The 15,505-nt window shown below is 34.6% G+C and overlaps 1 protein-coding gene and 1 long non-coding RNA gene across 11 annotated transcripts in view; one reads left to right on the forward strand and one right to left on the reverse strand.

The window, feature by feature from the left end:
• Positions 1–15,505, reverse strand: part of LOC139822839 (uncharacterized) — a 273,173-nt gene that overhangs the window by 232,549 nt on the left and 25,119 nt on the right. The window lies entirely within an intron of this gene.
• Mp (collagen XV/XVIII-type protein multiplexin) overlaps positions 1–15,505 on the forward strand; it is a 214,114-nt gene that overhangs the window by 175,873 nt on the left and 22,736 nt on the right. For 5 of the 8 annotated variants that reach the window (XM_071794947.1, XM_071794945.1, XM_071794949.1 and 2 more), the window contains exon 6: positions 15,302–15,385. The exons of the other annotated variants lie outside the window; for them this stretch is intronic. In XM_071794947.1, the coding sequence (XP_071651048.1) occupies positions 15,302–15,385 (84 nt within the window). The remainder of the gene's footprint in view (positions 1–15,301; positions 15,386–15,505) is intronic. 8 annotated transcript variants of the gene reach the window in all.

The following is a 15,505-nucleotide window of genomic DNA, read 5'->3' on the forward strand; positions in this document are numbered from 1 at the left end:
AAGCATTAAATTCTGCTATTTCATGCTTTGACCCATCTGACTGAAACGTATCGAAAACTAATTGGGCTTTTTCGATAGATTAATGCGCTTCATCAACTATGCGATCGGGAAAATTTGTAATACGCAAATAAAGCGATGAACACAACTTCATTCAGTGTCTCTTAATCCCGTCGTTTTACAAATATCATTCATATTGAAAATCTCTTGCACATGCTATTATAGGTGTATTATTCATTTTTATTAAAATAGCGATGAAAAAACGTACAAGTAAATATTTCAAAATAATAAATAATAATTTTGTAGCAAAAGCAAAAAGTTATTTATACGAAACAAAAGTAGGATAAGTTCCTATCCTATAAGTTCCTATCCTTATAAGTTCATACTACCGCTTTAAAATAAAAAGCTTTTACTGCTTTCAGCTCTAAAAGCATCTGTTTCATTTTTATTATTTACGCAATCCATTATATGTATACACATACATATGCACGTGTATATATATAGTTTGAAATTATTTCACATTTTAACTAACCATAATAAATAAACACATCATGATTATTAATAGGCACGATATTTGTGAAAATACTGTTATTTCTCTATCGTGAATTCGGGCGCGAATCGGACGAGAGTTCTAAATAACGGATCAAACATTCCAGCCTTGTACGGGACCGGCATGTGTGGGAAGTACAATTTGTCTGCGCCGACATGCCGGCGGGAAAAAAAATAGTTTCCGATTGAATTTAATGCTCCACGCTGGCTGCGTACACTCCAATCAGCCGGAGTATCAAAGAGCGAACCGGGGCAAACGATAAACGATCAAGAACGAAAAGAAAGGAAGGATGAGAACGGACAAAGACGAAAAAGGCACGCGGTCGGAGAGTGATAAAAAAATAATAAAGAGAAAAAAGATCTCGATGTAGAAAAAAATGTATAAACGTTTCGCATTAATTCAATTTTCAATTATACGATAGCATCATCGACCGATTAATCGTTGACCGATAAACCTATTCCTATTCGCTCGACCGATATGTGGCAATTATATCTTTCGCGAAACTCTCTTTCTTCGACTTTACGATTTTTCACTGTTCCGTCTAATCGGCTTACTCGTGACACGAACAAACACCTGCACTACTTGAATGAAATTTATTGCGTCGAATGAACAATTCTGCCTCCTTATTTGCCGGCATGTAGTCGTCCGTTTATAATTCACCGGAATCGTCTACTCCAATTCATTTGCCGCGAGCAACTTGCGCGATATACTTTTCAACCCTCGATTAACAGCCACAAGTCACAAAATGAATGATACATGGAAGATCTATCGCGTCAATTTTTATCGCGATACAGACATCTCATTTTCTCCATTACGGCGATAAACCCGCGCTCTGCGTTAGGTTGGAACCAATGGTTTTGTTATAAATAAGCCAGCCTTAACCGTGCCCAATTTATACGCGTCCCTCTTAAGGGCTCGATCCGCGGTACATACCATAAATATTTCCTCCTTATTCCCTCGCTCCCGTCATTTTCCAATCTCTTACCACTTGTGTTATACGGTAACGCGATAATACCGCTTTACATGGTAACATGAAGGATATCCGAGTCTCACATTTTCGTTGTAACGACGAAATATCGAGGCATACATAATGTAGTATTATTTTACCAGAAACACGTAACTATTGACGAACAAATAAGAAACAAATCTTGAAAAATATAGAGCTTTCGTGTATTCCTTACCGAGGATACTGCAATGAAAAAATACCCACTAAAAAATAAAAATCTTGAAAGATATATATGATGGCTTCCATGTTTCCCATTAGATATTCACGATATTTCATAATGAGATAAAAAGTTGCCCGTAGTAAAAAAATATCTAAATAGAGCCATTTGTAAAATGCTCTTTTTCTGCATTTTTGTAACGATGAATTATTGAGACATACATAACGAAATACACAGACCGGTATATAATTCAATTACACGTAAATATCATCCTGTCTCTCTCTACCTTTCTATAAATAAATTGGTATCAAATTTCACAAAATATGAAGCTCTCGTATATAATCGTCCTTATATAATATAAATATTTAAAAAAAAATACTTTAACTACAGTGTAATCATTATTTGCATACATGAGCATTTATAATAAATCACTATAAATCTATACGTCATAAATCATTTACCGTATGTCACAAAATAAAAGCGAATAAAAACAGAGTAGTCACTTCGATCAATTACAATTTTTTTTCATTTTTTAAAAATCGAATTGCTTTTACTTATTTCCCGGATCATACGAGAATGGGCTTTTGTTGTTGGTTTAACGCGGAACATATTCACGATAGCCGTTTTGCCTTTCACTACAAAGGTGCCGGGTTTCGCGCATTCTTAAATTTCTCCTGAAAACGGAAACGGATTGGTCGATGACGGCTGGATATCAGTATACAAATCGCAATGGTCAATTTTACAATACAAAGGAAGTACTCTTGTACTGCAATTTTGCGCACGAGCTCCGAAATTCCTTTTGGTGGACATTAAATTTCACATTCCTTTTTCTTATCTCCAAGTCTTTATGATTTTCGTATCAATAAGTTTAATAATATGCATGTTATGCTTTTCTCGTGCTTTTCAGTCCAGTTTTAAATTTTAAGATAAATTTTAAAAATTAAATTATTATATTAAGAAAATGTAAATATTATCTGTCGCATTCATGTTTATTTAATTTTTAAGAATTTTCGCAATAACTATAATTTTTATAGAATTTTATGGAATTTTTATGTAATATAGATTTTCTCACATTTACAAGTCGTTTACAAATCCTTTACAAGTCCTGTCTTATAATTTCATTAAACCCAAAAGTCAGAACAGAATCAATCCGAAGGGAAATGCATCTATGTACCGACCTCGATTCGAACTTGTTGCATTAAACAAGCCTCACTGCACTGTCCATGGATGCATCGAAAATAGCAATCAACCACATCAAAGACGAAACTTCGCACGTGTAATCCGAATTCCACATAGCGGGACTTGAATTTCGTGGGGGGTTGACCTCGCAATTGCTAGGGCTCAAAACACATCTACGAATATTCACACGCGCGTGGATGATATAGGACAAAATTTCAGAGGAACGCATTGTGATGCGTTGAAACGCACTGACCTATTTCCGATAAAGAATCGCGATCGAAAGAAACTGAAAACGTCTATTGATGCACATCGATTTACAACAAATAAAAGTAACATAAATTGTAATTGAGATATTTCTCTTGTATCTCCTGGACGGTGTAAATCATATTTCTTCCGAGATATATTTACGGCTAATTATGCCATGGCAATTATGAATTTCTAGAATCGGGTGTCAGTAAAATACAAATGTAAGAAATAACATTATGTAAAATGAAACGAGAGATTAACGAATATAATAAATTAAATGAAAATTTACAACGCAACGACGATCTGTCGTTTTGATGAAATAACGTAATATTGAATTAATGATAAATCCTTTCTGAACTGAATAATCTCTAAATTAATTTAACCGAGTAGTAAACACAAATATGATTCATACATTTGACTAAGAATATAATCATCAAATATTGGATCGCCAATATAATCGTTAATAAAATAAACTTGCATAACTTTCTATCCCTGTTATACTTGCATTATTCACAAATTTTCCGATTTGTAATTAATTTTTTTTTATGGATCTCAATCGACACTATATATATATATATATATATATATATATATATATATATATATATATATATATATGCATTTAAATAGCTCTATAATAATACCAAGACAGAATTGTTAACGTCGAATTTATTAGATAGAACGACGCGGTCGATAATTACCATGCCCGATACGTTTCTATGTCTAAACAACAGAAGGCCGTATCCTTTGGAACATGCCGTTAATCATGCGATCCGCCCTGAAGTTTGCTTAGACTCTGGCTCCCGATTAAGTAAAGAGGTTACGAGAATATATAGGCGAATCCTGACACGTGATCGTTAAGGTTTCAAACGGCACGTAGAAGATGGTTTCGACGTTGAAACCACGGTAATTATCCAATCCCGTAGAACATACACGAGCTGATACAATCTCGCAAATCTTGCATATATGTAATATCTATTGTCGATATGAGAATAGCGCCCGCTCTTATAAATCACGTGACATACTCATCTCATGCCATACACGGAATATAATGTTTTGTGCTTTATTTAAATATTTCTGGAGCGACATGTGTGACGCGGCTTTTAGCAGCTGTACTTAATGTTATTGATGAAAGGAATATCGGTGAAAAACAAGAACGAATCGATAAATGGAAACGACATGATTGGAAAATCCGCTGCTAAATATTTTGAAAATATGCGCACTCAATATAGCGACAAGATAAACATTTCGGAAACGTTTGGAAAATCGATGTACAGCACGGTCATGCGTATTTTTATACAATAAACGAGATGTCCAGATTGCTTAAAAAATATAACTAGTACCATACTTGACAGATACAATACAGATACAGAACAAAAGTTTATCCATGGATAAGTTATTTCTATCTTCGCTTCAGAGCCCCACATTCACTTACTTTATTGCTCTATTTATCGGTTTGAAAATAGATTGTAGTATTTAATCAATCGAAAATATAAATGTATAAATGCGCAGAGTGCAAGTGATATGTACAAAATGAGTCATTAATGGATTATCAATCCAAATACGCTCTTCTGTAAATAAATATTAACGAAATCATAAATGAGATAAATCTCGAAATCAGTCTTGTCATATACAGCGCTATAGCAGTGATTAAAAACAATTTCAAAAATTACGCCTTCAGTGTAATATATGCTATTCTTTTAATGCTAATAAAATTTTTAATGCCAGCCGGGATATTTTTTCATGCATTATCCTACGTTTATTCCAAACGAGAGAGCACTTTTAATGATATCATTAATTGATGTAGTAATAAACGTTGTACTCTCCTGATAAAATCCGAAATAAATCATTCATTAATCGCGTTCGCTCGCTAGCCAGAAGCTGCCGCTTCGATATGGTAATTAAGAGTTGCCCCCAGGCGCGATTTAATTCGCCGAAACTCGGCTGATCGATTCGCATCAAGCGGAGACCGGAATTTACCGGCACTTAAACTACCTTTTTTTTTTTAATTTTTGGCAGTTACGCGCGGTGCTCGTTAAAGTGTTGGAAATTCCCGATAATGGTACCGCGAACGATCGAGTCAACCGCCACGACCAGAGGCACGAACCGTGAAAAATTTTCAGCAGAAGGCCATGGGCGCTATTTGATCTTCTTTTTAAATAGTCCGAATAATTTGATCGGAAAATTAATAAATCACTTGCGCGATGATATTACAAAACTTGTTTCATAAAGTCTTTCCCTGTGTGTTTTGCGTAAAGAGAGGTCTCGCGGAATAACATCTCCTTTCCCTGCGGCCGACGTGGCTTAACGCCGCGATAACACTCGTGATTTTATCACTTAATTTCCGCGCGGAAGAAATACCTCTATTCGCGCGCTCGCGGATCGACCGTAACGTGAAATCACGACCGTAATATGGCACAGCGCCGTCGCTGAAATTGCCGAGACATAAACACGCGGGGCGACACGTAAATCAATAAAGCGTAAACGTCTGCCAAAGAATCGTAAAAACGCTCCCCGCCGGTCCAGCATCCGTCGGCGACGGGATCTAGGATTTTCAATCTTACCGGATCGATAATCGGAGTACTCTCGAGAACGACGAGAGACCCGTCAAGGGATGTAGGAAACGCGCCCCGTCATTTTCGCGCATCATCCACTGAAAATACGGGGGATTCTTTCCCGTATCTGGAAAATGGAAATGGACTACCGATGTTGGATAACAGGCAGCGCGGCTGACTATCCCCGCGAAGTAAAACAAAGTTGTGCGAACGTTATTGAAATCTCCAGCGAACGAACAATTCAGCCCGAATGCGCGCTAGCCTTCGACGTCCATTATCCGCCCGCCTTTTCGCTGCGAAGAGAAGTATTTTCTTCTAGATATAGGAGATCGCGTTATGAGAAAATACATATTTGCAATAGCTATATACCGCGATGGTCAAACTTCTTAAATTAACATTATTAAATTAAATTAAAATGCGTTAAATTGAGATAATAAAAAAATTTATTTTAAAACTAGATTTCGATGATATATTTTATAGGTCTTTTCTTTCAAATATCGCAAGTTTTCAAGTCATTAATTTAAAAAACTGTTCGTATAACATTTCTTTTCTCTATAACATTATTTCACAATAAATTATTTAATTACTACGGTTCTTGTTTGACTTTAATCGTTTGTCTCGAATGATAAGGCCATTTGAAACGTAAGGATTACAAAAACACAGCAATGCAAGATATTAAATCCGCGGAGAAAAGGAATTGCTTGTCGATACGAAGACCAATTTCTCCGATGATAAGAGCGTTTATCTTGATCCTTAGTTCGGCGCGTCTTTTATCGCGACACAAATCTTGCGGTTAATATCGCTTCTCTCGACCCTCGCGAGTTATGAGTTTTCCTCACTCATCTCGCCAAACAACCTAAGAAAAGACGACGCTGGTACTTTTACCTAAGTATTAACGCGAAACGAAGGGGAAAAATGGTAACGCATAGCGAGATAAAATGGCAGTGTATTCCCGCAATCTCATTCAAGTTTCGGAGAATTTTTGGTGACATGAGACGAGTGAGAGTACAAATACACTCGCGACATACGCTCAACAGGAATTGCTCGGAGAGCGAAACAACAGCGCCGATATAAATCAAATTTCTTCCAGAAATATTGCGACTTCTGAGCGATCTTCCTGCGCGCGGAATAAAATAAGTTGCTCCTAATTCGCTTGCATAGGAAAACAGTCAAAGAATCGTGAGATCTATATTCGAATACAGACTCTTTTTTACTTCTTATTTATAAAAAGAATCTCTTTAAAAACATTTTATCAGCTTGAAGCAGCTATTACAGGAATAGAAAGCCATATTTCAAATTATTGTCGATTACTTCTATTATAATTTGAAAAATTACGGACATAACTTATGATTATATCTCGTTCAATTTGATAAATTTGATGAAAATGAAATATCTTGAAATTTATCACGATTTATGGAATATGTTCATTAACTTTATTTCTTTTATATAAAATCATAAAGCAAGCAAAATTTTAATTACATGATAAAAATATTGAAATACAACTGATAATTTGAAACAGATTAAAAATCACTACTAACGAAATATGATAGGGGAAAAGAAGTAAAGAAATCTCATATAATGGAAAGAAATGAAGAGATCACACAAGACTTCAACGTTGAGGATCGGATGGTCGTGTCAAATTGGCAACGCCCGGAGCGTTTAATGCGTCGATGAATTCACCAAAATCCATGCTAATAACGATAATCGAAATTTGGCTACGAAGCGCGGGCTCATCCGTGACGGCCAATTCGCACAAAGACGAAACGGGTGAAAAAAGGCCCAGCACGACATCAGCGGATCGTTACGACAGGGTCGATCGGTATCTCACGGTGAAGGCGTGAAGATTGGCTGATCTTGAGAGAGGCGAAACAAATGGGCGAGAAAAGCAAAGAGACGAAAGTGATGGCAGCGAAATCACGGCGTTACCACACCGAGAGGTGTGTCGGATCCTCGTGAATTCTAATCATCGAGGGTGGTATTTTCAGCACGATACGACGGTTTATTTACCCGACAAATTTACGGAACGAATTAAACACGAGGTACACGACTTCTAATTATAATCGGTTAACCCGCACTATAGTTTAATCGAATCTTTGAACAAGAAAATAGCGGGATTAGTTTTAAGCTGTGTAATTGGTTCGGTATTGTAAATTTGCTTAGACAGTAAATATAGAATAATAAGAATAGTACATTTCTCTCGCTTATAAGTAAGGTATTGATTTTGCAACGATTATATAAAAATAATGATATTACGACAAAAACAGTATTTCCGAAATATTATTTTAATTTGATCAAATTTAATTTCTCAAAAGTTTAGCCGTTTAAATAATAATAAAGAGGAATTAAATCATGTAATAAGAGAAGAGCTAAATATGTATAATATAAAAATACTTGACAACTAATTTTTGAGAAAATAAACTTATTCTTATATAAGAATATTAAAGATATTTTTGTTCTGCAAAATATAAAAATTATCGTACTCCAAAATGTGACCAGTACAACGATTATAAAACATTTGCAGTGGAAAAAATACATATTACAAATTAGTAGATAATAATTATAAAAGAGCGAATAATGTAAATTTGTGATAGTAAATGTCACGTAAAAGAGTGAGGGCGTTTCTCATTCTTCTGACGATGGCGACGACATTTTAATTTCATGGGACGTTAAATACATTTTCGAAGACGAAAGATAGAGAAAGCAAAAATGAAGAAAGTCCACAATGAAGAGGAAGAAGAAAGAGAGGTAGAGCGAGAAGAGATAGAGTGACTGTTCTACGAGTCTCGAGAATACGTGTTCTCTGAGCTTAATATAAAGTCCATGGCTAATCCAAAAAATTCGCAGTTTAAATTTTACATAAAAGACTCAACCAGCTTTTCCAGCAAGAATTTTTCATTATCCACATTTTCGCGCGTAGACCGAATCTCGTTTTAACTTTGTTCGTCTAACTATTATGTATAAGGAATACGGAGTTAACGTTAATTCGTGATAATAATTATTGTTGATAAATGAATTTTACAAGAGTATATATATGATAAATCGAAGAAAGAAAGCATTGTTACGTCTTTTAGACTAAAATCAAGTGGGATCAAATATAAATCGAAGTACTCGACGTCATTTCGCGATATCCCAATCAAACTTGGAGCTTCTGTATGAATTATTCATACTACGATCTAACTGAAATATCGGAAATACGTCATTGTGAAATCCGCCTGACTGGACATTGCACGGAGTAAATCTTGAAAAGGTACTCCTACATTTCAAGCATTCCATATTCAGTTATTTATATTAAACGATTAAAAACGGTCTTTCTTTTACTGAAAGTTTAACTGTGGAATTTCGCGTGTGTCGTTATAAGTCTTATATATGGGAAATCGATAATTCTAATAAAACAGACAATTTTTCCACTAAACTTTTAATAAAAGAAGTAAATTTTATAATTGTCTGGTTGTATAACGGAAAATAGATGTCAAATGTTTAATTAAAAGCCTCGTCTGAGAATCTCGAACAAGTATTATAAAACTTTTATACTGCATGTCGCGTAAAGTTTTACAAGCAATCTATATTAATCAAAAACCACGAATCTATAAAGAAGAGACGAGTTGCGTCTCTGCACTCGCATTCACGAAAATGCAAGTCGCTTTTGCACGTGCCATGTGTAAATTTGCTCAGACACGGTTAAACGCACGTAGACCGCGTGGGTGCCGATAATGCCCTTCTATAAAACACAAGCGTATCGAAAAAGGTATAAAATTCAGCGGCAGAAAGGAGGGGGGAAAAAACCCCCCAAGAGCGCTCGCATAAATCGAGTTACCACGCGCTTTATTTCCTTTTGTGACTTGCGGCAAGTTGAAATTATCGTTATTTGCAGCTCGCGGCCATGAATTTAGAAGCAGCCTATATATGCCTGTACGTATGCGCGCGACGATAATTCGTCGTTATTCGCAATCGGGAATAACGTTGACCCCTGGATCTTACGGTACCGCAAGAGTTATAACGAGAATGGAGAATGCTAAAATAATCTATTTCTTTTTCAAAATAAAAGAAAGAAATTAAATTCCACTTAATGCTGTGCGTTATTTATATCATTAAGTTCTAAATATTTTACTAGAAAGGGGAATTTCTCGTACTTCTTTCTACGTCCAAACTATAATATTTATCAAGTTTTTATCAAAAACTTCAAACACTTTTGCCCTCGTATATCTTTCTAGGTGTTTCTAGGTCAGTATTTTCTTTCCAAACGAAAAGTCTTATTTAAATACTTGATTTCTGGTATAAAAATTTAGAAATATAGAGTCAATATAGAATCCCTCGGGACCGATTTAATCAATACGTCCAATCGCTTTATGCACGTGTACCAGTACGAGGCGAAACAGGTGCGCCGATTTTTCAGTTTGCTTTACTATTTAGCATCGCACAAGTGTAAGTTCCACGCTCGTATTATATACCGTGGAATTTATATTTCGTCAAGCCCAACTCTTTTACAGCCCCTTGTCATCTCATATAATACTCTCTTTCGGGAGATTTAACAGCTCTCTACTTCCCTACTGTTTTCTACGTGTACAATTTATCCTGCGCGTACATCCGTTCTCTGTACCTTGCACGTAAAATTAAAAGATTTTTACTGAGATCTCATGTCTCGTGTGAAATGCGTATTTAGGTGTGAAATTGAAAAATACTAATATGCATGATAAATGACTTTAATCTACGAATTATCTTTAATTCATATTTTATCCTAATGAGATAAATATATAATAATTCGCCCCTTGTTGGAGATATTAAGAATAAATCATACATTCTGTCAGAATTAAGAGAAACTGACATTCTTTGAAAATTAGAATAAACTTTTACTAATAAACTGTTAATAATTATAATAATCAAGTTGTAGACTGACACTTTTGACAATAAAAATTAAATTTTAGATTACTAACCTAGACAGTACGAATGTTTAAAAGCTATCGTATAAAGACACCTTTAAAATATCTTTTAGACACGTACGTTTGGGAAGAATATTGGATATTTAATTTAAAGATCATAAAAAGTAATGATCCGTCCAAATTTTCTCCATATACTCAAGATTAAAATTTATTTGAAATTAACTCCAAATTTCGCCATGAATAATATAATCATCTGTATTGTCTACCAATTCTGAAGCATCGTGTAAATAAAATCTTTTGTCATAGATATAATACTACCTCCGAAGACAGATTAACATATTGTATGCAACTAATACCCTTGTACTTGAGCCTTAACCTCTACTCGATGCAGTGAAATACTCGCTGCAAATACAGCGATATTTTATCCCTCTATATCATCGAATATTTTGGGCTTGCCTGTGATCGAGGTCAAGTGCTCTTTCCTTCGAGTGCTCCGCTCTCGAAGATACGTTTATTCGATACCGATTCCGAGAAATTTCAGGAAAATGTCGATATTTAAGCGGAAATCAACGAGCTCTGACGAGGAAAGAGTATCAAACAAATCGAGAATTATGCATGATATCTATCATACATGCGGCAATCTTACAAAGCTCAATTTAAATAAGTTCTATCTCTTAAAGATGCCGACATTATCATAAAGCATCGATTAATATGTGTAATATTTCGTGGAAACAAATTAATCACCCTACAATGACATGATAAGTCAATCGACTCGATGCATAGCTTTCGATACTATTACAGGTTTTGATACAAATACCATGTTCAATAGATGCGTTTATTTACGTATTTGCTCATCTGTGGTGTGATATGTACTGCATCTGATGTATATGAAATTATCCCGGAAATTGTAGTATGAACTGATACCAAACGTATGAAATACAGAGTTACTATGTAGAAGATCAGATAAATCTAATTTGATCAAAATCGAGATATATACGTTTTCAATTACATATTGTGCTGTGTGTGGCATTGTATTTCCTCTATCATTGTAAGGTGCTTATACTGCTTATTCATGTTTGCATACTATTCAAAGAAATTGCAAATTTTCGAATCAACACGAAGCGCAAAATATAGGATAATTCATGCAAGATATTTATTAATATATGCGATATTTCATTGTGAACGATCATCGATCCATCATTCCTTATTATATGTATGTAGAAAATTTGTCTACATTACAATAAAATTGATTGAATTACCAATAAATATAATATAAATATAATAATGGATAAGCTATGACAGATGAAAATAATGTTGGCACAATATAAGTACAATTAAAAATAAATAAAAATAGAAATTAACACATTTTTCGTTACATAAATTAGTAGATAATTAGAAAAATATGTAATCATGAAATATTTTTTGCACTTTTTCTGCATATGATTATAACATATGCATATTGCATATTACTTTTCTCTTGTATCAATTTTTATATTTAACTCTGGATAAACGTATTAGGCCGGACGCAGACCATAAATTTTATTTAAAAAATATTTTTTAAGAAAAAAAAAGGAAATAATAAAAGAATATCTTTATTAAATTTCAGAACTATTTCTCTTTTGCCAAAATTATTCTATCATTTTTCTATAATTTTTTATCGAGCATACTCTATAAGCTGTAAAATATTTTCTATCATTTTTTCATTTCTGTATATATACGAGAATTTATACTTAAATATAAATTCCAAACAATTTGTGATCTCATAATTGCTATTCTTTTCATAATAAAATACGAAAACGTATCAATAAATAATCAAATGTGCCAAACCAGTTAATGATAGATACGTCGATGGCGATAAACCCATTCTATGTATGAGCTTTGTGCATGTGCATTCTTGTATGCACAATGGATCGATGAACATTATACATAGTCCAGAGTTAAACATTGCGCTAATCTGTCCTATTCCATCCATTTCAAGGCAATGGATCTGCGAAATGTGATATCTATCTGCGGTAGATATTCACGAACCCAATACCTCGGATTAAAATAAAAGATTTACCGTTTCTCATCGATACGATGCGAATGATTACGTGCAGCTATATAATTACGTTGATTTGTAAAATACAAATATAAAACTTAAATTATTCTAGCGTTCAGAATTATTAATATTCGACAAGATAATTATATCTATACATCAATTTCTTTGTCCGTCTTTTAAATAAATTTTTTAGGTGCAAGTTCTTATATAAGAGTCTAAATAAAAGCCTTTTTTCTAATTCTTATCTATGACTCGCCAAATAAACAGAAATGAACGATTATTTTAGTAAGTAATAAATAATATATAAGTAATAAATTACTCTTACTCGGTTGCTTTGCCGTCGCTCGATGCTTCCCAAGCCTGCTCTTTCTCACAGATTTCTCCGTTGCGCTCACACGTCACTCGCGAAAACACGACATTAATTACGATCGCGCGCGCACTAATCACCAAAATGTGACAATCTCGCGGCACTTTGCGCGGCACTTCCGACGTTAACCACGATGCGGAATCCCGCGAAATACATGAAATATTATTAATGAACATATAACACGTTGTTACTTGAATTATTCGATTTAGCGCAATTCGCATATTGCTACCCGTTCTCAGTAAATGGTATATAATAATATTCAAAATAATAACGGACGAAAATTACATTTAAATCGAGCAATAGGTACCAAGTGCGACGCGAAATCCACCAGCATCGTATGTCAGTTAAAGAAGTTACTATTTTTTGTTAAATGTGTCGCAAAAAAGAATTTGCAATTCCCATCTTCTATCGTATTTAATCGCTACATTTCAATTTTAAATACTTGTCGCCTCGATACATTTACGATAGAAGTTCGAGAAGTTTATTAATCTCGCGGGTTGTTATATAGACGTTAATTGTTCACAAATATGAACCGCGTTTTCTACTAGTTGTCACGATCGCGTTCGGAGCGATGATAATGCGACGGTATACAGCGCGCGCCCGGTCCTACGCACACAAGACTCACCGCGCGAACGATAACAAAGCGACTTTATGTAAACAACAGCGCGCTGTATGCCGCTAAAAACAAGCGCCGAAACTGCGGTTACCAATTTGTCACCGTTACAAAATATTTAACACGTTGTACAATACAAACGTATAACGAGTACTTACTCTATTCTTATATCTGAAACTAATTAAACGATGGATATCGCGATTTTCTGTTGAATCGTATTATGCTAATCGTCATATCACACTCTCAATACGAAAACGATAGAATAAATTATATTTAAACTCGGCGAATATTTCGATGCGCGATATGGGATACAGGTGAATCCACAAAATTACGCAGAATAACCCGCTCTAATAATTGAAACACAATTTCAATATGACTCGCTAGTTTGATATTTAATGTTTTCAACGATACTTTTAGAATAGATCACGCGTCGAACTTTTCGCCAATTTAAATGTAGCTTGTCTATTACCATGTTCGGATCGAAAGTGCGTAACGAATCGCCGACTCGAAGGATTCAAGTAACAGAATCATCGGATTCTTCTTTACGTTTATTAATAAGATTCCATGTATTTCACATAAAGGTGCCTTTTCACGTTGACGCTCGACGCTCAGCAAGCAAAAATCTTCAGAAATAATATCTTTTATTTATATATATGTATCCATAAAATATTATTACTTGAAGATATTACTTGAAAATAATTTATTTTACGTATTTCGAAGTCTATGTTTGATTGTACTGAGACGATTAACGACGATTCAGCGACGACGCTGAACATTAAACAAATTCAACTTCATTTCTTTGACGCTAGCGTCAAAGCGAAACCACCCCACGTTTCATCTTGTTGACGCTCATTTTCAGCGTCTCGTGAATTGGCACCTTTATAATAGAGAACGATTCTTTGCCGCTAGCACTTACAGCGATCGTGTTTTGAAAAGTAATGCGACGGCACACGGAGCGGGTCGTAGCGCTACGTGCTACCTGCTCGAGTCTCGCCGCGCAAATGATAACACGGCGATAGCGCGGCGACATTGAATACACACAAATAATGACGCGCGTCGCATGCGCGTCAAACAAACCCCAAGACCGTTGCCGTCTAAGGATAATTAAACGGAAGACAATTAAACGCGCTGCCGCCGCAAGCTCGCTGTGTTACCGTTCACGTGCCGACACTTGAGAGAACAGATATAACACGAGACATTGTAACGTCGCAATACTTCTCGAAATATGATTGCAACAAATATCAACAGTATATATATATTATTAATAGAAAACTTGAATTACTTTAATTCTTTTTTAATATAAATTTGAATGGTTAATTAATTACTTCGCTTAAATAGTTTATATACTTAAACAAAAATGTTAAATTTATATCTATTTTTTAAGAATAAAATTCACCTTTGAAAAAGTACGTAAATTAATATAATATTATCTATCACTTTTTCTTACTCAAATTTTTACATTAGGAGGATAAAATAATACAATTTTAATAAATTTGAGATATCGTTATTATAATAAATCTAGAAAATAAGATTAAATCGTCGCAAAAAAGTGTAATGTCTTAATCTCACATTTTTCATTGTGATTTATTTAAACTTAAATTCTAAATGGATTTCGGCATTATTTTGCATTTTTAGCAAGCGCTTGTCACATCGGAGAATATCGTTCAAATCAATAATTTGCTGGTATTTATTTATTAATGCCACGTGTTTTCATAGTTTTCAGCAGATGAAGAGCTCGCTTCTGGTGATTATTATGATGTCAATTCATTCGACGGTTCCGGCGACGCTGAATTCAATAAGGTAGACGTCTACCGCAAATTGGGCTCGGGCTTCGCTAAATTAATACTATATTGACAATAAACGCACTACCTAACTAATTGTCCGTTGTATTTATCGTCCAAGAACTAACTTATAAGAGTT

Source organism: Temnothorax longispinosus, chromosome 12 (assembly GCF_030848805.1).
Source record: "Temnothorax longispinosus isolate EJ_2023e chromosome 12, Tlon_JGU_v1, whole genome shotgun sequence".
Taxonomy (NCBI): Eukaryota; Metazoa; Arthropoda; class Insecta; order Hymenoptera; family Formicidae; genus Temnothorax; species Temnothorax longispinosus.